Source organism: Heptranchias perlo, chromosome X, assembly GCF_035084215.1.
Source record: "Heptranchias perlo isolate sHepPer1 chromosome X, sHepPer1.hap1, whole genome shotgun sequence".
Taxonomy (NCBI): Eukaryota; Metazoa; Chordata; class Chondrichthyes; order Hexanchiformes; family Hexanchidae; genus Heptranchias; species Heptranchias perlo.
Window position 1 is genome coordinate 9445752 of NC_090370.1, and position 21653 is coordinate 9467404.

At 43.4% G+C, this 21653-nt stretch overlaps 1 protein-coding gene across 1 annotated transcript in view; it reads right to left on the reverse strand.

Moving 5' to 3' along the window:
- Positions 1 to 21653, reverse strand: part of LOC137307256 (sodium channel protein type 8 subunit alpha-like) — a 241388-nt gene that overhangs the window by 59446 nt on the left and 160289 nt on the right. The window contains exon 11 of the mRNA XM_067976688.1: positions 13707 to 14090. Within this exon, the coding sequence (XP_067832789.1) occupies positions 13707 to 14090 (384 nt within the window). The remainder of the gene's footprint in view (positions 1 to 13706; positions 14091 to 21653) is intronic.

Consider the following 21653-nt stretch of genomic DNA (forward strand, 5'->3'; position numbering starts at 1 on the left):
TCTTTACTTGGAGGCAAGGATTTCTCTTAAATGTTCTCGTGTTCTTACTACCATGACAGTGTTATGGGGCACCGTTCAGTTCCCATAGTTCTTTTTTTTGGAATTCTTTTAATTCATGAGAAGAATATAAATGCAATTGTAGCTGGTTGAAAGCAATTGTAAATTAAAACAGAAAATGCTTGAAATATATAGCATGTCCGTCAGCATCTGAACAGAGAAAGGACAGATTAATGTTTTGGGTGCATGCCCTTTGTCAGAACTAGATATAAGCCTAGATTCTCAAGTCCTGGCTGCTCATTGTGATGGTGTACATCACCCGTCAATTGGGTGGAAGTTCTGTTTTATTGGAACTCTACCCACTTTACACCACATGTAGTTTCTAGGAGGTGGGCAACAGCAGCACAGGGTGGCCGTTTCATTTTAAATACTCACTTGGAGGTCGGGACATCTTGCATGCTCTTTCCTGACTTTTGGGCATTTAGGACATTGTTTTGAAAAGGCACCCATGTGAAATGCATGTCCAGCATTGCTAGGGAATCAGCTGTGGTGGGTGCTGATTTAAAGGCAGATAGGTAACTTTAATTTTGAATATTTCAATCATCTTTTGACCATTTTTGCTTTTTTAATTGTTTTTTTTTTGTTGGCACTTGGGTTCTCATGAGCCTTTGTGCCAATTGTTCAAATTTACCTCCTCCACCCCAGCATCATTACTGGTATCAATGGGTTTCCTGATGGGAATTCACCCCCATCTGAGGTGTTTAGAATGAAGAGGAGGACCAACAGAGGGATGCCAGGGAGACCAGGCTGCACATGCGGTGTTCAGTGCCTCCTTGCTAGTGCCCTCATATTCACATTTTTAGATTGAGGGGGCCAGACCACCCTTTGTAAGACAATTATTGTACGCAGCGCTTCCCAAAGGAAGCTGGGACAGCAGATCCGATGGCATCACTACGACATGTGAATGTCTGACTAACCGTAATGTTGGCTGCTTCCTCAGACCACCTCGCTCACAGTCTGTCATGGTTTCAGTGGTACTCCATGAAAGAAGATACATTAGGGTCATCAAAAGCAAACCCTGATTGGTTGCCAAGATACCATCAACCATATCTGCAGTCCCTAGCACACCTATCTGGCAATGACCGTGATGAACTATCTTCACAGGGTCTGGGTCAACGGAAAGCCAGATGCAGAACCATTCCATCTGCTGAAAGGACATTTGCAGCTACCATGTAACATAGAGCTAGCACATTCATTTAAGTTCCATCCTAAATTCCATCATAAGTGACACCGGTCCTAACTAAAGTGTGTCTATGCAAATGATGATCTTGGCCAGGACAATATCATCTGTCCTAAATTTCGTCATTTAGATCCACCAATCTAATTTATGCCACTATAAAACGGGGTAATTTAGAACACCAACTAAGGAAGGCTGATGCTGAGAACTTAACGGTGAATTGTTGTGTTTTTCTTTGTGTTGTTAGACAAAGGCTCATAACTTTACTCTGGATTGGCCTTTGGTCAAATTTTTTTTGTTCTTTATTTTGGACATTCTTAGCTTCATTTCCAAGTCTCCTACGACACTGGTTCTTGTTTCTCTAGAATGAAGAGGACGGCTGCAAAATGTTTTTCCCCATGGAGATTCATGCTTTGTATGATTTATTTGTTGGAGGAGGAAGAGGAAGAGGAGGAGGAACAGCAGGTAACCCGGGAAGCCAGGCCCATAAGGCAGCATCATAGGAGTTCTGGACCCTCCTACAGATACCCAGCTCATGGAGATATCCATGGAGTTATGTGTCAGGAGGTCTCTGTGGGACATGTGCTGAAGTTCCTGGAGCTGTCACTCACTCCAGGATTCTCTGCATTGTTGAGAAGCCTCATCTAATGTTGCCGCAAAGAAGGACATTGGACTCTGCTGCCAGACCTGCCATCTGCTGAACATTTTCAGAGAAGCTCTACAGTTTGATGCTCTGTTGGCATCCTTCTTTTCATGGCAGAATCCGTGAGATCATTGTCCAAGTGCTCTTCAGCCTCCACTTGGGAGCATACTTCTCTACTTCCACTACCTCTTCCTCCGGCTTCCTCAACTATATTTATCCCCATACATGACACTATTTCTGCTGGTGAGAGGGTGAATGATGGTGTGAGTGAATTTCTGCTGGTTGTGCTGTTGAAGGTACTGCCCTGGATCAGTTGCTCTCTCTGCTTCTAGCTCTGTGGGAAGAAAAAGACAGAGAAATGCAATGAGTTTCCTGCAAGCCACCATTTCTTACTGTTCTGCTCATGTAAGGGCCTCCTCAGAGTAAGTGTCAGCAAACAGATTTTTTTTCATCTTTGAACATTTGCACTTGTTCTGCACATTTCAACTGTGGGTGCAGGACCTCCCATATCGCCACCTCAGCTGAGTGGGATCCCAGTATCGCAACTGCCTCCTCTTCCTGTTGAATTAACGGACGAGTGATAGCTGTTCCTCCTCCTGTAGCATGGCGTTCCTGCAAATTATGTGCATTTTTTTTTCCTGCGTGCAAATAGAATGGTTGTTACTTTCGGACAGAAACTGGTTTATTTGACAACTATTGGAAAATTTATATTGCTTCACTTATGGAGTTCCTACACTGAAAATTATTCTTCAAAGGGCATGCATTGCAGAATTCTCCAGTGATATAATGTAATTGTTCCATGTGAAGGAGCCTGTGTAGTTCATTTAGTTCACAGGGTTATAACCATAAGTTTGTTACTGCACTTTTAGAATTAAAATGTAGATGAATGGCAGCTTACCTTTGCTGACCTTGTGAGGTCATGAAACCTCTTCCTGCACTGGACAGGAGTGATGAGGGTTAGGGAGTTGCCACTCACTGCATGTGCCACCTCCTTCCATATGGTCTTGGCTTGTTCCAAGCCTCTCGCCACTCACACGCACTTCTGCAGCCCTTCTGTGCACAATTTCAATCAGAAGAATATTTATGTCACTCTCTGAGACGTTTGCTGTTCTCTTCTTACATCTTCCTATTGGTCTTCACTTTGCTGCATGCTGGTCCTGTATTAAGAACAGTCCAGCTTTAAATTTCGCAGCTGCACCCTCAGAAAGAACAAACTTTGTATGGTGCCTTTCACGATCACAGGACATCCCAAATCACTTCCGAGCCAATTTGTGCACTGCAAGGTTCTACGAACAACAATGAGATTTAGTGATGTTGTTTGAGGGATAATTATTGGTCAGGACATTAGAAGAACTCCCCTGCTCTTCTTTGAATTGTGCCATGGGACCTTTTATGTCCACCTGCGAGGGCAAATGGGACCTCATCTGAAAGGCGGCACCTCCAGCAGTGCAGCACTCCCTCAGTACTGCACTGAAGCATCAACCTAGTGGGGCTTGAACCTATGACCTTATGACTCAGAGACAAGACCACTACCACTGAGCCAAGGCTGACACCTCCAGATCTCCCCAAGTATTTTCTGGGCCTCCCTAGCATAACTCTCCAATTCCTGGAAAAACTTACATTTTTATCCCGGCCAGCAATATTAAAATAAGCTTACCTTCTGATTTCTTGTGGGGTCAGGGCCACTTCCGGCAACAAATCATAGGACTTTGAATTTTGGAGCCTATATATAGACCCCCAAGGTTCCATGGTATGCCTTCTAGTGGCCCACAAAGACACTTTTGTGTTAACCTGTTTTGTTTCTATTTACAGATGCTGACAGACCTTCTGTACAATTCCATTATTTTCTGCTTTGTTGGAAATTCAAGAAATCAGTTTCACCTTGCAGACGTTCTTGCAATTAAAACTCACTTTTCCCACACCACATCAGTTCAGGCTTTGAGCTGCATGGACATTACAGCCCACAAATTACTTTTGACAATATTAGTAAATGAACACTTAACATATCAGTATGATCGTTCTCTGTTTCCGATTTTAACACAGATATTAACCCATTTATTTTAAAGGAGATAGTTTCCCCTGACATTGTGAATGGGTAGTTCGGGTATCAGCACAGCTGTAACCTGGACTGTTCCTTATAGACCGCACTTCTTTACAGACAAATCAAAGTAATTGTAGATATTTATAAAATACTAGTGAGGCAAATTTTAACTGCTTGTAAATTTAATTCTTCCCAATTGCTTTGGATTTGTAACAAAGTTTAGCACCTGGAGTATAGCGAATCTGCGGTAGATATTTTAATATTGAGATTTCCCATGGTGTTGCTCACCATAAATTAGATAATATGTTGTTTTACAAGGACCAAATAATGTGGAATGTATTATTCTGCTGTTAAGGCGAAGCTGTGTCCCTTCAAGGCAACAATTGTTGTTAAGTAAATACGGGGTGAGGTCACAGTTTAATCACTCTTCAGGCTGCAGGTCACATCCCTGTGGAACCTTCATTATCTGCCACAATGGAGGGAACCTGCTGGTGGACAATGGAAATTGGTGGATAGAGTCCCCAAAATTTGGTCTTGCCCAGATGGCACAGCATTCCTTGGGCACGGGAATGAAAACAAGTAGAGATAACAAAAGAAACATAACATAGTTTGATTCACTAAGAACATAAAGTCTCACACAAAGCTTTGTGCTGTGAAAATTCTGACTGATAATCAAGATGGCGGATAACAGGAATGCAGATAATGGAGGCTCGATATTACATTGAAAGTCACAAATCTACACTTTCCCTGCCCTTTGAGTTTCTAAACAACGAGATACATAATGTTATGGTTCTTTAAACAGAAGGACTTACGTATCTATGGCACGTTATCATATCACTAAGAAATATTTCAAAACACATACCATAAGTTACTTTGAAGTGCAATGACTGTTGCTAAGTAGGAAAATGTGGCAGCTGTTTTGCACACAGCAAGTTCTCACAAAGGAGGAATGACCAGTTAATTTGTTTTTGGTGGTGCTAGTTGAGGGAGGAACTCCATTTCTGTTGCACTTCAGGTGAAGTCATGGCAACGAAACGGGAGCAGCTCTGAGGAAATTCCCAGCCTATGTGCCAAGTCCTGGAGCAGGCCTAAATCGAAAACGTTCTGACTTAATAGTCCTATATATGATAAATGTTTCGATACACCCAGGTAGAACATTGGTCCTCGATGCACCCGTTTGCCGGGACCAATTTTGAGTCACAACATCCCCCGCCCGATCTGCGCCTGCAATAGGGGCACTGCCATATTGATGAAGGCAGCTTTCCAGGCCTGAAACAGATGTTAACCGTCTTGCATATGCAAATCTGGGGCCTAACGCCTGTTTGAGGATCCCTGCTGCAAATCTGCCTGCCCGATGCGGAGCAGTTAAAATGGAGCAAGAGACTTAACCGCTACTTTCCTGCCCCGATCTGGTTGCCTGCAATTTAAAATTGCAGGCGGCAAGGACACCCGCCCCAAGGGGTCCTCTTTAAATATGTCCATTGGGTTCTGATGATGAAATCGGGGCCTGATCTGTGATTTTAGCTGGATAGCAGTGATGGCTTCCTTGCCAGGCCAAACCTGCCAGGAAAAGCAGCCAGCACCAGAAGATGCCCAGAAAGGCAAGTTTCTTTAAAATTTCCAGGTCCCACAAGGAAACCTTGGGCCTCCCTTGCCCAGGGCTTCACCCCCCTCCCCCGACCGAGATTCCCCACCCTCCTGGAGCACTTACATTGTGCCGGGGACTGTTCCCCTGGGGGCCCGGCAGCGGCCTCCTGACGCCCGATTTTACTGGCCGGGCAACCACTTCCCACTGATGTCCTGGCCATTTTGATCAGGAAGTCGGGAAGTGGCATGTCAATGAGGCTCGGCGGTTAAAATTGCCGAGCTTCCCTGCTGCCAGGACAGGCTGATTGCTCGCTTTACCGCGTTCCTGCCCGGGAGTTAAAATCAAGCCCCAAGCATCTAATTAAGAGTCATTTGGTGCAGATTAAGAGAATGAACTTTGTTAATTTTTTTGACACATACTAGTTTTAAGGCACTGTTTAAGGTATCATTTTTGGTCTCTTCTGTATGTAATTTACATGACAGCAATTCCAATAATCAGAATGGGGCAGGAGAAAAACAGAATGGCCCATCAGTATTCAGGACATGCTTGATGAAGCTGTACATTAATTGCCAGAATTGCCAAAGCTCTGAAAAATTTCAAAGTCTGAAATAAACTTTCCTCTCCTGAAGGTATTGGCCTAGAAATTGGACACCCAACACGGCTTCTGGAAAAGGAGGTCAAGTCTAACTAATCTACAAGAATTTTTTGAGGAAGTTACAAGGTTAGTTGACGAGGGCACCCTGGTAGATATGGTCGACTTGGACTTCCAAAAAGTCTTTGACAGGTACCCCACAATAGGTTACTCTACAAGACAGAATCTGGTGGTATTGGTGGGGAGATGTTGCAATGGATATGGAATTGGCTACGTTCCTGTACGCAGAAAGTTATGCTATCTCACATTATACATGGCAGCTTTACCCCATTTGTATGGAACACAGATGCCATTTACACGCTGTTGTATGTATTGTCTCCTCTCTTATAGTGGCAGAAAAAAAATTCTGTCAGCTTAACATGGAGCATTGATATTGAAGTCGTGCCTATGTCTGTATTTTACTTGCCCGACTAAGCCTCAGGATAAAGGAAGCTGTATGTAGACAAAAGCCTTTGAAGGGACGGGGGTTACGTGAGCAACATTAAGGATATCATGTAAATTAACAAGCCCTCACTTATAAGACAGATTTAAATGGAAGCTATGAACTATAGCTCACTGATTCGCAGTTTTCAAAGAAAAATTGGTAGAATTGCAAAATGTGATCCCCAAAACACCAGGAAAAATCATGTAATAATTTGACTTATTCAGTCACTGTAAACCAGTGGCCTGATCAGAGCTACCCAGTAACTGATGCAGTTCTATTATTTCTAATAATAATTAGAAGTACTAAATCTTAATCTAAAGTACTAACATTGAGAAATCAGTATTCATTTTGGAATACACAGCAAACCTAAAAGACCTAATTATAACTATAAAACAAGGGGAAATATGCATAGCGTGGCAGTCCAGCTGCCGAACCGTTTCAGATCATGTTTGCGTCCAAACAATTTAACCTTTGATGCACCAACTTACAATCTCCATCATCCAAATGAAGCTTTTTAGAACATTCATGCCAGTGCAATGAATATTCTGTTATATTCCGTGTGCACATTTTTTGTGCTTGTATTTTGAACAGTCAATAAAAGATGGGTGGGTGGAGAAGAGGCAGAATCACAGCTGTGTTAGAGGTGACACAAATATGCCAACCAAATATACTTTTACACTTTTCCCCAATTTTCTGCCCTCCTGTCTTGAAGGTACAGTCCTATGGATGTTGGCTGCCCTCTAGTACTTCACCCATTCGTCATGTGTGCCCCTGGACAGTCAGGAGCTATTTTACCATGGAAAGCATCACAGCTGATCCCACCTTCACCCAAAATCCACTCGTGAACTTTCCAGCAGGATCCACTGGACAGCAGTCAAGAGTGGGAATCCAAGCTGATTTTTGTCCCTACCATGGGTCCTGAGGTCAATTGTAGAGCCCCCATTGCTGCCCCAGCTGAGATCAGCTAACTCAGCACAGACCAGGAATTCGACCTCTGATCTTCTGGTTTTGTAGAGTTTAGTACTATACCGGATGATGCTTCTGTCCATAGTTTTGTTTATTCAACATTTACATTAAAATATAAAATAATATATATTGTCCCATTATTTAATTCTCTCTTTCCCCCCAACCAGGTCCCACTATGCCCAGGCAAAAAATAATCAGTTAAGGGGCCCACACCCAGGCCTCCATCTATATTGCTCTTGAGTCAGCCATTAGAAAGAAGGCATGCATTTTTATAGCATCATATCATGTCTCACATACAATGAATTCCTTTGAAGAGCAGCGACTGTTATGCAGACAAATGTGACAGCCATTTTGCACACAGCAAGATCCCACAAATAGCAATGAGATGATTAACAAGTTAATCTGTTTTTTGTTGCATTAATTGATGGAGAAATGCTGGCCAGGACACTGGGAGAACTCCCTGCTCTTCTTCAAATAGTGCCGTGGGATCTTTAATGTCCACTGAGCAGGCAGATGGGGCCTCAATTTAATGCCCCATCCAAAGGACGGGACCTGTAACAGCGCAGCACTCCCTCAGTACTGCACTAACGTGTCAGCCTAGATTACGTGCTCAAGTCCTTAGAGTGGGGCTTGAACAGCTTTCTGACTCAGGAGGCAAGAATGCTACCAACTGACACATTAGGAAATGCACGAGGATGGTACAAATTGACTTGCTGGCTTATTCTCCCTCTCCCCCTCCCACGAGGAACCATCTGGGATCTAGGGATTACAAAATAAAATTAATGAAGTAAACATTTGATTGATGAAGTTTGTTGGATATACCAATATGCTGTGCCATGGAGTGCAAGGATTTGTCTCCATAGTGCCCCACACAGTGAATTCCTGGTCTTGGCTGGACCAGATATGTCAAGTGTAAGGGAAGGGCTTCCCCAAGGGGGGAAAGGGAGGAAGGAAACTCAGAAGGAAGGTCACCAGGGTTTGCTGTTGAGTGCTTTCTCACAACCAGTTACAGCGGAGGTTGGCAGAGGGCTGGAAGCCGGGCACAGGCCTCCCTTCTAGAGGGGGGAAATGGTGTTTGGGAGTAGGGGGCTGAAAGGAGTGAGAAAACAATTGAAAGATGAGGAATTCAAAAACAACAGAAACACATTATACCAGCCAAGAACTTTACACTGTGCATTCACAAGAACAGATACATGCATAGGACTAAACATAAGACTTACAAAATACTATGAATTAGATTACTTTTTTGATTAAAAATATCGAAACATCGTCACTGATATGTTAAACCCAAAAATGTTCATTATATAATATATATATAATTTTATATTAATCTTATGAACATTTGAATAGGGAGAATGCAGTAAGCATAGAAAAGGACAGGAATAGGCCAGTAACTTTCAACTAGCCAAAAACTTTGCTTCAATTAGGCCATGTTTGTGGAAATCAAGGCCAGGCAGAGGTGCACTGCATCTCACAACCATCCTGCCCCTCTTGGTAACCTAAATCATTGCCTCATATTAGCCCTCAAAGAACTGAATTTCATGTACAATTTTGCAATTTCTGTCAAAACAATCATTTGCACAGAACACGTTTTAGGGAAGATTTTTGGCCAGGAAATTCCTCGGAGCTGCTCCCGCTCAGCCGGTCTTATTTTGCTCAAAGTGCGTCAGAAACCCTGTTTATCTGCATAAACAGGGTTTCTGTCGTAGTTCTGGCGGAGCGGGCGCAGCTCCAAGGAATTTCCTGGCCTTTGTCTCCATTAAAAAGGAGAGATGTTGATTCTGAGGAATAAAACACTTTTGGTACTCTGTGTCAGTATCAACCACTCACAGGTCAGGCAATAGCAAGGTTAGATGGAAAGTAAAGTTTCCTCTGTGCTGTCCCAACAATGTGCTTAACCCCCAATCTCAGAAGAGCAATCCCCTACTGCACTAATGTCTTGTTACTATTTTCCATCCCAGCCATCGGATGGCTTCTGAGTGAAATTGCCAGTTTAACACCAATTGGGGACATTAAGCTTACACCCAACTTATCTATACTGCCCAAACTTATTTAAAGCCTTGACAGTCAGGAGAGGGAGAGAGAGAGAGGGAGAAAGAGAGAGAGAGGGAAAAAGAAAAAAGGACTTATGAGTGCAAGCTCGATTCAAATCCAGACCTGAGATATGAAAATTTTGCTTTGTGCACTCCCCAAAAGGAATATTTTGTCATTATATTCTGCCTAAAAGACTGCAATTATTTTCTTTCATGTAATTTAGTGAAAAAATGCAAATTCAGTTCTTAAAAGGTTAACATACAGGTTGTAATCTGGGCAACAAAACAATCCTCGGTATTTTGCCATCAGTGCTCCGAATAGTTTAAACCACATTGGCAGGCATTTTTACGTATGCCGCATCTGTACTTCAAGTCACAGGAGGGCAACATCCTTGCACCAGCTCCATGAGTTTAAATCGCTAAATTCAGCTCATGTTTTTCAGCTCAGACCCATGTTTTTGTTGGATAAGCGATAAGGGAGCTGGCTTTAGCAATGTAAACATGGGCAGCTGACATGTGGATTCTGGTCTCCCATGATCCAAACCGCAGAGGCAAGAAATGTAAAAGTGCCTTCTAGTTTCTTGGACTAAGTAGCACCACCGGTGCTGTTTTCCATTCATTTATAGCCCAATTATACGACACAATGTGTTTTGTGTCGATGGGAATCAGTTCCTGCTTTGCATTGATTGAATCTGTGCTGCAAGTTCAGCAGTGAAGTCATTTAAAATGAGACCATCTTGAAGAGGCACCTCTCAGGCTTGCATCCCAACTGCAGTAAACTACAATCAGTGCAAACTAAAGTTTAAAAAGGTCCCAGATGGATTTTTTTTAAGAATTATTTTCTTATCTCTTTATTGACTGTCCTTTTGACTCTCAGTTAACACTAAAATGTAACCAGCACTTGGGTGCCTATGGACTTCATTTCCCCTGTGTACAGAACTGGCAATGTAACTGGGGTCTTGCAGGCCCCATGTCACTCTGAAGACCAATACCTGGAGCACAAACATGTACTTCAAGTCTGGCTAGAACACAAAAGAAAATTATTTAGCAAAACAATGCAATGCTTAACAATTGGCTACCAGTGAGTGTTTTAGCTCTGGACTTGAAATTATGTTGTGAGATACTGGAGTACAAATCTTTAATATGCTCATCCTAAATTCCTATCTTTATTTTAAAATACCATTTAAAATAGATTAACATCGCCACTAAAATAGCAGAGAAAGGAATTTAAGATGAACGTATTAAGCTTTTGTTCTCTGGTATCCCACAGCATAATTTCAAGGAGCCTCAATCTAGGCTGACTGGAATCGGCATAGAATGTTTTAACTGAAATAGACTAATTGTATATCTACAACAGTTCTCGTGTGTCGGGGGGGCTTTACAATCCTTGTTTGAGTGTGATCTGGTCTACATATAGTGCGCAGCCAACATCAATCCAAACAGTTTAAGTTCATGCAGTATGCTAGACATAATTAAAGAGACAGTATCCTTTATCATCTTGATCAGTTAAAAATCAAATTCCCTTCGTGCATTTTACTAAAATGCAGAATTTATGAGCAAAGCTCAAAAATCAGCTTCGCCATCCTATAAAAATGAAATCACAATTATGATTAACATCTTTTGTATTTTTTCTGCCTTTCTTTCTTTTTGTTGTCAAATATATTTCTGTTTATGTTATGAATGCTGATTACATCATTAAGGAAAGTGGTTTGACAGTGCGAGGGAGTTGCTTCAATTAGTCCGTAAACAGGATGTTTGAAAATTTGGGCAGAAGATCGGAAACAATTCCAATTGCTCCAGCATTCCAGGTTAACGATTTTGTTAATTCAGCTTCTGCTCACTGCTAGGCTCGGTAACCTCTTTGCATCAGGTCCCTCCTGTAACAGCAAACACCATACACAGGAACTGTTTTTAGACGGAACTGTGCTTTTTATCAACCAGGCCCCATGATGTCATCAGGGTTTGCTGGGTGAACAAAAATATATAAAAATAAGAAAATCGCAGATAAACAAAAGGATGTTACCAGGGAAACATCTTCACCAGAAACCATTTGGCAAACCTTTTCCCAGTTATTTACCAAACATGTAAGGCAATGCCATAAATTATACTGAAACACAGCACTCTTCTCCTGACTTCCTCCCCAATAAAAGAAAGGTTTGCCAAACACTGTTTTATGAAGTCAGTGGCCCTTTTGAAGCGTATAACTCTTTGTAATTATTTCATTTTTTAAAAGGGGTACTTGGTAGTAAATTGCTTTCTGATAGATGTATTACTGTAGCAGTTTCTCAATGATCCTTAAAAAAGCTCACACATAATTTCATGGTTTGAGATAAATATTGGAGTGGTCCCAATAACATTACACAAATCACCCTAATGACTTAAAGTTACCAGTTTAGCTAGCACACCTTTAAAAAAAAAATTGAAAATATTTTTAAACAGATTTACAAAGTAGTTATATGGGGCACATCAAATGACCCGTGTCATTACCACCAACTTTTAGCTAAATGTATAAAAATAGACAGTAGTACTCCATTTATAGGACAGCCCTGCTTTTGGAAACAGCACTGTAACATAAATGAGACATCACAAATGCCCCTGGACACAGGGAACACCACCTCACAAATAGTTTTGTTCCTTGCCTCCAAGGTGGCAAAGGTCAATGGCGCTGCAGTGCTGCCTGCTGTCAGTGCCACCATTTTCACATCCCTGGCCAGGATAAACCTTTCCCACCCTCACCCTCACCCTCCCGCGACATCGGGCAAGGTCTGTGCCCAGAATTGCAAAATCACAAACGCAATTGTAGAGCAACTGCACGTGTGCAACATTGCGCTGGTAACAGTTCTGCCATATAAATGAAGTATAAAACTATCTACAATGTGCAACACAAGATTAATGACATCAACTGCAATGCTAAAATTTGGCCTTTTGAAACAGGTCAGGTGTGTCCCTTATGAAACACGGCATACAAAGCATAAATGAAAAGGATACTGTCTGTTTAAATCATTTTATTAATGCAAAATTGCTAGTTTTATCTATGTTTAAATGATTTCCCATGCTCCATGCTTCAGATATTAAGCTTCAGTAAGGCTATGTTGGCATGCTAGTTCTACAGATATAGACCTGAAGGTGCATGTGCTCACTAGATGAGGGAGATAGAAAAAGACAGAAAAGTGGGGAGTTAAATGCTGGTTGCAGGATCTCAGAAAATGCCTTAGAATGTAATCAGTACTAATTCTGAACAAATAACCTTTTTCCACCCAAGCAATTTGGAATACATTACTTTCTTGGCTCCTGGACCACAGTGTTATCAAAGGAAGAAATGCTAACAGAGCAAATATGGGGGCACTATGACTCATCTTAGTTGGAGTGAAATAGCAGTGTGCAATATTAGTAAATTCAGTAATCTAGCGCTCCCAGTGACAAGCCATGCTCAGAGGGACTGTGGTCAGTGCTGGGGCTACAACACTGAAGCAGCGATTCTCTTGACGACGTTTCATTTGAGCACGGCTCTTTACTGGGAGAGTAAAATCACTGAATTTATCTTTTGGTGATTTCCTTAAAAGATACATTGAACATTAGTGTTTGAATATGTCATTTTTTTTTTGCTCATTTTATGTGTAAATGGGTTTTCGCCTTGCTTTCATTCCTAACCTGTTCATGAGGAAGACACACCACAAAAAGTTTGGCCTGTGTCTAGCTTTTGTGATGTCGCAGATCCATAGAAACCACTAAGGAGAGGGATAGCGAGTCAGTCCATTGAGACAGTCCTTACCATTAGCAAAATGTTTCTTACAGGCCTGTAATGTTGTTTAGTGTCTATAAATATAAATTAGGCAGTGGGCTAGAGATCGGTGAAGGAATTTCCTTTGGGTGGAAAAGGGTTCAGGTTTCTATATTGAGATTATTCATCCTAGGTCATTTTCAGAAAGGGATGTTTTTACAGGTTCCCAATCAGCACGTTCACTAGTAGGTAACAATTTGGACTTAGGAGAAGTGCATGTAGGTTCTGTTGCATAAACCAACTTCCATTCCTAAATGGCATCCTCTGTCGGGAAGGGCGGCATACATAAATGCGGAGAGGTTAGTCCGCCATGCCTAAACTGATCTACTCATTGACTTCCTTACACTGTCATCAGTAGCTGCCTTATCTATTATCACCTCAGGCAGTAGTCGTCCACCAGGTAGGGTAGCTCCTGGGCCACCGATAAGTGAGACCACACCGTTGCAGTCCACTGTGCTGTTCCTTTTCACATTGGCTGGAAGAACTGGAAAATTTTTTGACGACTTGCTGGGTTGACTATAGCCACTGTAGCTATTCCTCCTGTTGGGCTCCCTGTTTGGAACAAACAAAGAATTCTTCCGATTGCCATCTGTTTCTTCCACCGTGCTGTGTTCGTCATCAGCAAATTCAGTTTCCGATCCAGGTTCTTTCCGATCTCTAATACTGAAAATACTGCTTTTGCTGTCAAATCTTGTCAGGTTTGGGGACCCCAAAATACTCAGTTGAGACTGTAACAAGAACAATAATTACACATTTCAACTATTGACATAACAATAACTTGACTCAAAAATATCACTGACATTTTTTAAGATGAAGTTTGTGCTCATCCAGGTGAGTGTCTGAGTGCTTGGGGATAGAAGACATTTTTTTTGTTATGAACTGATAAGTCTAACAAATTTAGAGGGATTCACAACACTAAGTGCCCCTTTTATTTTGTTTTCCCGCTCTTCTGTCAAAGGCACTGCGGTAATGATTCCACAAGTACTGGTCACCCTCCAGTGTATCAGCCAAGTGACCATTCTTCATGTGTTAGTCTGGACAACAAGTGCCAGCAAAGCTGTTCAATCATCACAGCTGGGCCTGGTCCTGTTCTCACCTGATGCCCATGCACATTCACTTTCCAGCAAGGGTCACTAAGTCACGATAAGGAGCGAGAATTCGGACTGATTTTTCTGCTCCCTAGTCCATGGGTGCTGAGACTAATTGTAACAGCCCCTACTGCCATCCCATCCGAAATCAGCTAATTCAACGCAGGATGGGAATAAAACCTGGGGCCTTCCTGATGGCCATGGCTCAGTTCCACAATGGGCAACGGAATGACCAACTGGGCCATCGGGGGAGCTAACTACATGATATATTGACACTCTTGCATTCTCTCCTCCTCTGTATTAGCAATAAGACGGCAGACAGAAGTGGAGGTAATTTATTTATTTTTAGTTTGTGAGTGGTCACTGTATCAGTCCCTCAGGGCTTATGACATCACTTGATGACTGAGAGCAATAGAGTGACATTCATAGGAGGGTGTTATAAGGGTCTGAGATATCATTACTGGAGTTTTACAGAAGAATCCAATAATTACAAGGAAATAATATATCACCTGGTTACACTAAAATACCAACTTGTATGGTGTTACTCACAGATAAAATAACTGATGGCAATAGCATTTAGCAAAGCAATTATCTATAGACTAAAAGCCTGGAAATTACGCTGTGCAATATAATCAGACAAACACTTGAATCATTTGTATGGCATTGCATTCTCCATTATTTCAACAGAGGTTCCAGTGCATTTAAAGCAAACAGATTAACTCCTCTATTAAAATAATTGGCAAAGGAATTTCAGAAACATGTATTCAGAGTTTGTACAATAATATTCATACACATAATTTCAAGGCCACATTACCTATTATAATTTAATTCTTTGAGACCCAAAATGGCTTTTCAGTTTTTTAAAACAAACACGTTTCCTTTAATTTTTCAGCAAAATAATTTCTTTCGATTTTGAATAAGGAACTGGAAATGAGGCAATAAATAGAATAAATGAACAATGCCCAATTTATATATTGAAATAAACAGAGACGTTTATTTCCTCCTCTTTAGGCCTTGCCACACAATGTACTATTTTCTCAGCTGAGAAGGGGAACATGCAGCCTTTCTCCGAGTTTCAGCTAAATATCAGACGTTCCCAATTATGGATGAATGACTCACTGAGAAATCACGGAGCTTCTGCCTGCTGCCTCCCCCAGTAGTTCAGCTGAGATTGGGAAGTCACAGTACAATGACTTGTTGACATTAACCTGTGCCCTGACACACCGTGTTAATACGCATTGCAGCACCAATGTGCTCCATCACCAAGCCCTCCAGTCTGGTGATTTTGATGCTGAAATGTGATTTCTAGTGTGCAGTCACTTTTCATAGACCAATATTACAACACAGAACAATAAACCACTGAAGGAGCAGAAATAGTACTGTGGTAAAAGAAATTACTTTGAAATGCAATGATGTACTGTTTGTGAAAGTTCTCTTTGCCACTTCTGCTAGCATTCCAGAATATCAGTGCGGTGCTCAAGGATATGTGCAGAAAGGTATTGCATTTGCTTGTGATATCTTTACAGCAGAGTTAGCAGAATGTTTGCACTAAATTGTATAGAAATGTCCTATATAGTATATTGTACATACTGTAAAGGGAGATTTTCCTGGCTTGGCACCCAAATGCACTGGATTGCCTGGGCACAGTGAATATCAGAAAATCAGCACGGTTGGAAAGTGTGCCTGTAAAGGACATTGCCTGATTTTCTGACATTCGCTGCACCCGAGTGATCCAATGCACCTGTGTGCAGACCCAGGAAAATCTCCCCTATATTGCGGCATCATCAACTTCTTTGCATGTTGAAAATTTTCCACAATTTCATAATTGTTCTCATCTTCATTAAACCTTCAGTTCTTTAACCTGTCTTGGATCTTCACTGTCTGGGGCAAGCTTTTACATCTGATGAAAGTCCAGGAAATTGGACCAGTTGATCTGATTTAACCATGCTTCAACGGCCACAAAAGGCAATAGAAAACCAGAAATGAAAAACGGGCGGGTGACTCAGTCGTCAGGTTAGTGCCCAGGCAGCGAAGTTGAAAATGACCCCTGATATGTTTGACTTACTGAAATGTATAGAAGCCTCTGCCTGCTGCAACACACTTGGTTGTCACTCCATCAGAGATACAGATCTCCATTTTGCTGCAGACTTGCATTGTGACCTCACCTTGAATGATTGCCAAAATCATTTAAGTGATCGCCACAAACACTCGGTTCTAGTTGTTGTTTCCCTTTGGCAATGTTATTTCTGGATGTATATCTTGAAAATACTGTATCATTAACAAATCACGTGCCAGATGGTAGCTCCAGAAAATGGGTGTAGCTAATAAGTATAGAAAAAGTTCCTATCCACACATAGTGAGTGAGAAATTCAAGAAATATTGGCTGTAAAGAAAAATTAAATTCAAATATCTAAACGGTTACGTTTATGCAGGAGCCATTAGTGAAAAAGCACACTAAATATTAGTTGAACAATAAGATTGGAAAAATAGTTTCGTTCGGTTCCTTCAAATTGGGAGATTAACAGTTTGCATTTAATGCCTGGTTTTCATGGGTGGAAATACCACTGGAAAAACAAAGAATGATCTTGTTAGCATGCTGGATGCATGCTTAATTAGGCTCTTGATCAAAATGAGTCACATTTTGGCTGTACACATGGGTCTACAGGGAAAAAAACAGGCCCCATTCGCCTGACTTGCGTCGCTGATAGAGTCAGTAAATCAACTCTATTTATAGTGTCAGACTGGTAGTCTATAAAGGATTGATGTGCATAGAACACAATGCTGGCACCATGCCACCACTTTTCTTTATAAATATGGTGGGCATAACGTCCCAATTGAAGAGTTGGCCATTGGCCACTTCTTGTATCCTGTCCAGGAATGCAAGACAGGTGCCAAACATATCTCCTCAGCTATGGGAACAGTAGTCAAGTTCTGGAAAGAATTAAGAGTTGTTGAAGGGAAAGGAAGTGTTTAGCATCAAAGAGGAACTCAAGCTTCCTGGAGGCAGCTTCAGCAATGGAGGAGATGTACAAGTTCCATTTGCCATCAGATAAGACACCGGGGTAAGTGTGCAAGTTTGTGAATTTTATTGTTAGGAGGAGGGTGGTGGAGGCCAAACTTTGTCCCAAGTGACAGAGTGGCCTCCTGCAATGAGTGAGGGTCTCCGCACCCCCCCCACACCTGTCAAATGGACCTTTGCAGCTGCCACAGGCTGATGGCTGCAACACGTCCATTTCAACTGGGAGTGTTTCCCCCAGTACGGGAAACAGTCTCAGTTGTTTGGAAAATCCCACCCCTCCTAAAATATCATGTTAATCAGGTCTGTAAACGACTTGAAGAACCTACTTAATTAGTTTAAGTGGGATCCCGCTGGCTTTGATTGCCGGTGGGAGTCCCACATGCGGGGGCTGCGCGCGCATGTAAGCGCGTCACTGGGGAACCCGGAAGTGGGCGGGTTGGAGCCGGGCTCTGGACCCACCCCAGGAATCCCCGATTTTCGGAGCCCTCCCGCCAGGAACCCGCCGGCTCGGGGGTCCGAAAATCGAGCCCATTATATTGATGTCTACCAAGGAACATAGAAAATTTAAGTAATCTGGATGGAGGACTACAGATGCTTGTCCTTCATGTCTATTGGTAAAAAGAACCTCTCTACTACTGGCGATAGCAATCATCTTAAATTTATCTTTATTGAAGAACTTATTTATCTTTCTGACATACAAAACATGTTAGAATCAACAATTTTGTGACAAGGTGGTGAAAATACGAGCAACTTCTTTCTAAGCCAAGTGCAACTTCTTCAGTGACTCTGGTTTGCAATGAAAACGACTACAAAATGTAATAATACATCTGCTTGGGATGCCCCCGACTGTGGTGCACAATATGTTGAGAGCTTCCAGAAACAAGGTGTGGTCTGTTTGAAAGCAAAACAAAGCGAGACCGTCTGGTGTACATTCAATGTGCTGGCTTACAGTGGAGCAAACTCATTTCCCAATGACTCGGCATTAGAGTCACTGGCCGAGAAATCCAATAGGAATTGGGTACGCGAGGAGCGCACTGCACGCACCGATTACAATTGACTCAGGCAGCACGTAATATTCGTGCTGCCTGATCATTTTAATCACGCAGACGTGCAGCCAACGCCACTCATTGGCTGCACGTCTGTAGGAGGGTCTGGATATCGGGTGGCTCTGACACCACTTAAAGGTAGCCAGCACCTCTTAAAGGGGAGGTGCACCTCGGGCTGCAGGCACCAGGGAAAAGCTTTTGGAAGCAGAGATATGGTTGAAGCAAGAGCTGAGAAAGCACCACGGTTCTCAGATGCTGCCCGAAAGGCCCTGGTCTAAGCAGTGGACAGGAGGAGAGATATCCTCTTCCCCCCAGGGGGCAGGAAGCCCTCCAGGCATCAACTACGCCGACAATGGGAAGACATCGCAGAGTATGTGAATGCCAGGAGTTTAGCACCCAGGACATGGCTTCAATGCTGGAAGAAGTTCAATGACCTCACCAGGATTATCAAATTAAGAATAGTGCTCTCTTACTCTCTGCTCCCACCTCCAGCCACACTACTCCCAATACTGCCCTCCCCCTCTTCCCTTCACTCTCCCACAATCCTACAATCACTGCATCACACTTCACGACACCTTCTTCTTCTCTCATTCATATACTCAACGTCAGTACAACCCTCACTTACCCACAACTCAAATCTCACACACAGACTATCAACGATTCCATAATGACAGGCACATTCTCTAAACACCTCAAGACTGTCACGAACACACTCCCTTCTTTCTTGCAGGAGAAGGTCGCATACAACTCTATACGACAGGCTGCCAGTGGAGGAGGCCGAGCCCGCCTGTTCATCTTCTCCCCCCTCGAAGAGAGCATGTTGGCTATCATGGGCAGGGGGAGAGTCGAGGCCGTGGTGACTGGCAACACTGGAGGAGACATCGCACAGGGTTTCTTCTCACCTTATCCTCTTTGTCCCTTCTGACTTCTATCTCACCCCACACACTCTGCATGACAAACTGCAGATGCATTCACCACATCTCTCCCTCTCTCTGCTCCCTTCACACCACAGACTAACCCTCGTCCCTCTCTTTCATTTCAGGTGCTGAAAATGTGGAAGCCCCTGTGTCAGTGGAGGAAGAGGAGCCCAGCCTTTTTTTTCATTCGTTCATGGGATGTGGGCGTCGCTGGCGAGGCCGGCATTTATTGCCCATCCCTAATTGCCCTGCAGAAGGTGGTGGTGAGCCGCCTTCTTGAACCGCTGCAGTCCGTGTGGTGAAGGTTCTCCCACAGTGCTGTTAGCAAGGGAGTTCCAGGATTTTGACCCAGCGATGATGAAGGAACGGCGATATATTTCCAAGTCGGGATGGTGTGTGTCTTGGAGGGGAACGTGCAGGTGGTGTTGTTCCCATGTGCCTGCTGCTCTTGTCCTTCTAGGTGGTAGAGGTCGCGGGCTTTGGAGGTGCTGTCGAAGAAGCCTTGGCGAGTTGCTGCAGTGCATCCCGTAGATGGTACACACTGCAGCCACTGTGCGCCTGTGGTGAAGGGAGTGAATGTTTAGGGTGGTGGATGGGGTGCCAATCAAGCGGGCTGCTTTATCCTGGATGGTGTCAAGCTTCTTGAGTGTTGTTGGAGCTGCACTCATCCAGGCAAGTGGAGAGTATTCCATCACACTCCTGACCTGTGCCTTGTAGATGGTGGAAAGGCTTTGGGGAGTCAGGAGGTGAGTCACTCGCCGCAGAATACCCAGCCCCTGACCTGCTCTCGTAGCCACAGTATTTATATGGCTGGTCCAGTTAAGTTTCTGGTCAATGGTGACCCCCAGGATGTTGATGGTGGGAGATTTGGCGATGGTAATGCCGTTGAATGTCCAGGGGAGGTGGTTAGACTCTCTCTTGTTGGAGATGGTCATTGCCTGGCACTTATCTGGCACGAATGTTACTTGCCACTCATGAGCCCAAGCCTGGATGTTGTCCAGGTCTTGCTGCATGCAGGCTCAGACTGCTTCATTATTTGAGGGGTTGCAAATGGAACTGAACACTGTGCAATCATCAGCGAACATCCCCATTTCTGACCTTATGATGGAGGGAAGGTCATTGATGAAGCAGCTGAAGATGGTTGGGCCGAGGACACTGCCTTGAGGAACTCCTGCAGCGATGCCCAGGGGCCGAGATGATTGGCCTCCAACAACCACTACCATCTTCCTTTGTGCTCGGCATGACTCCAGCCACTGGAGAGTTTTCCCCCTGATTCCCATTGACTTCAATTTTACTAGGGCTCCTTGGTGCCACACTCGGTCAAATGCTGCCTTGATGTCAAGGGCGGTTACTCTCACCTCACCTCTGGAATTCAGCTCTTTTGTCCATGTTTGAACCAAGGCTGTGATGAGGTCTGGAGCCGAGTGGTCCTGGCGGAACCCAAATTGAGCATCGGTGAGCAGGTTATTGGTGAGTAAGTGCCGCTTGATAGCACTGTCGACGACACCTTCCATCACTTTGCTGATGATTGAGAGTAGACTGATGGGGCGGTAATTGGCCGGATTGGATTTGTCCTGCTTTTTGTGGACATGACATACCTGGGCAATTTTCCACATTGTCGGGTAGATGCCAGTGTTGTAGCTGTACTGGAACAGCTTGGTTAGAGGTGCAGCTAGTTCTGGAGCACAGGTCTTCAGCACTACAGCTGGGATGTTGTCGGGGCCCATAGCCTTTGCTGTATCCAGTGCACTCAGCCGTTTCTTGATATCACGTGGAGTGAATCGAATTGGCTGAAGACTGGCTTCTGTGATGGTGGGGATATCGGGAGGCGGCCGAGATGGATCATCCACTCGGCACTTCTGGCTGAAGATGGTTCCAAACGCTTCAGATTTGTCTTTTGCACTCACGTGCTGGACTCCGCCATCATTGAGAATGGGGATGTTTACAGAGCCTCCTCCTCCTGTTAGTTGTTTAATTGTCCACCACCATTCACGACTTGATGTGGCAGGACTGCAGAGCTTTGATCTGATCCATTGGTTGTGGAATCGCTTAGCCCTGTCTATAGCATGTTGCTTCCACTGTTTAGCATGCATGTAGTCCTGAGTTGTAGCTTCACCAGGTTGGCACCTCATTTTTAGGTACACCTGGTGCTGTTCCTGGCATGCTCTTCAACACTCCTCATTTAAACAGGGTTGACCTCCTGGTTTGTTGGTAATGGTCG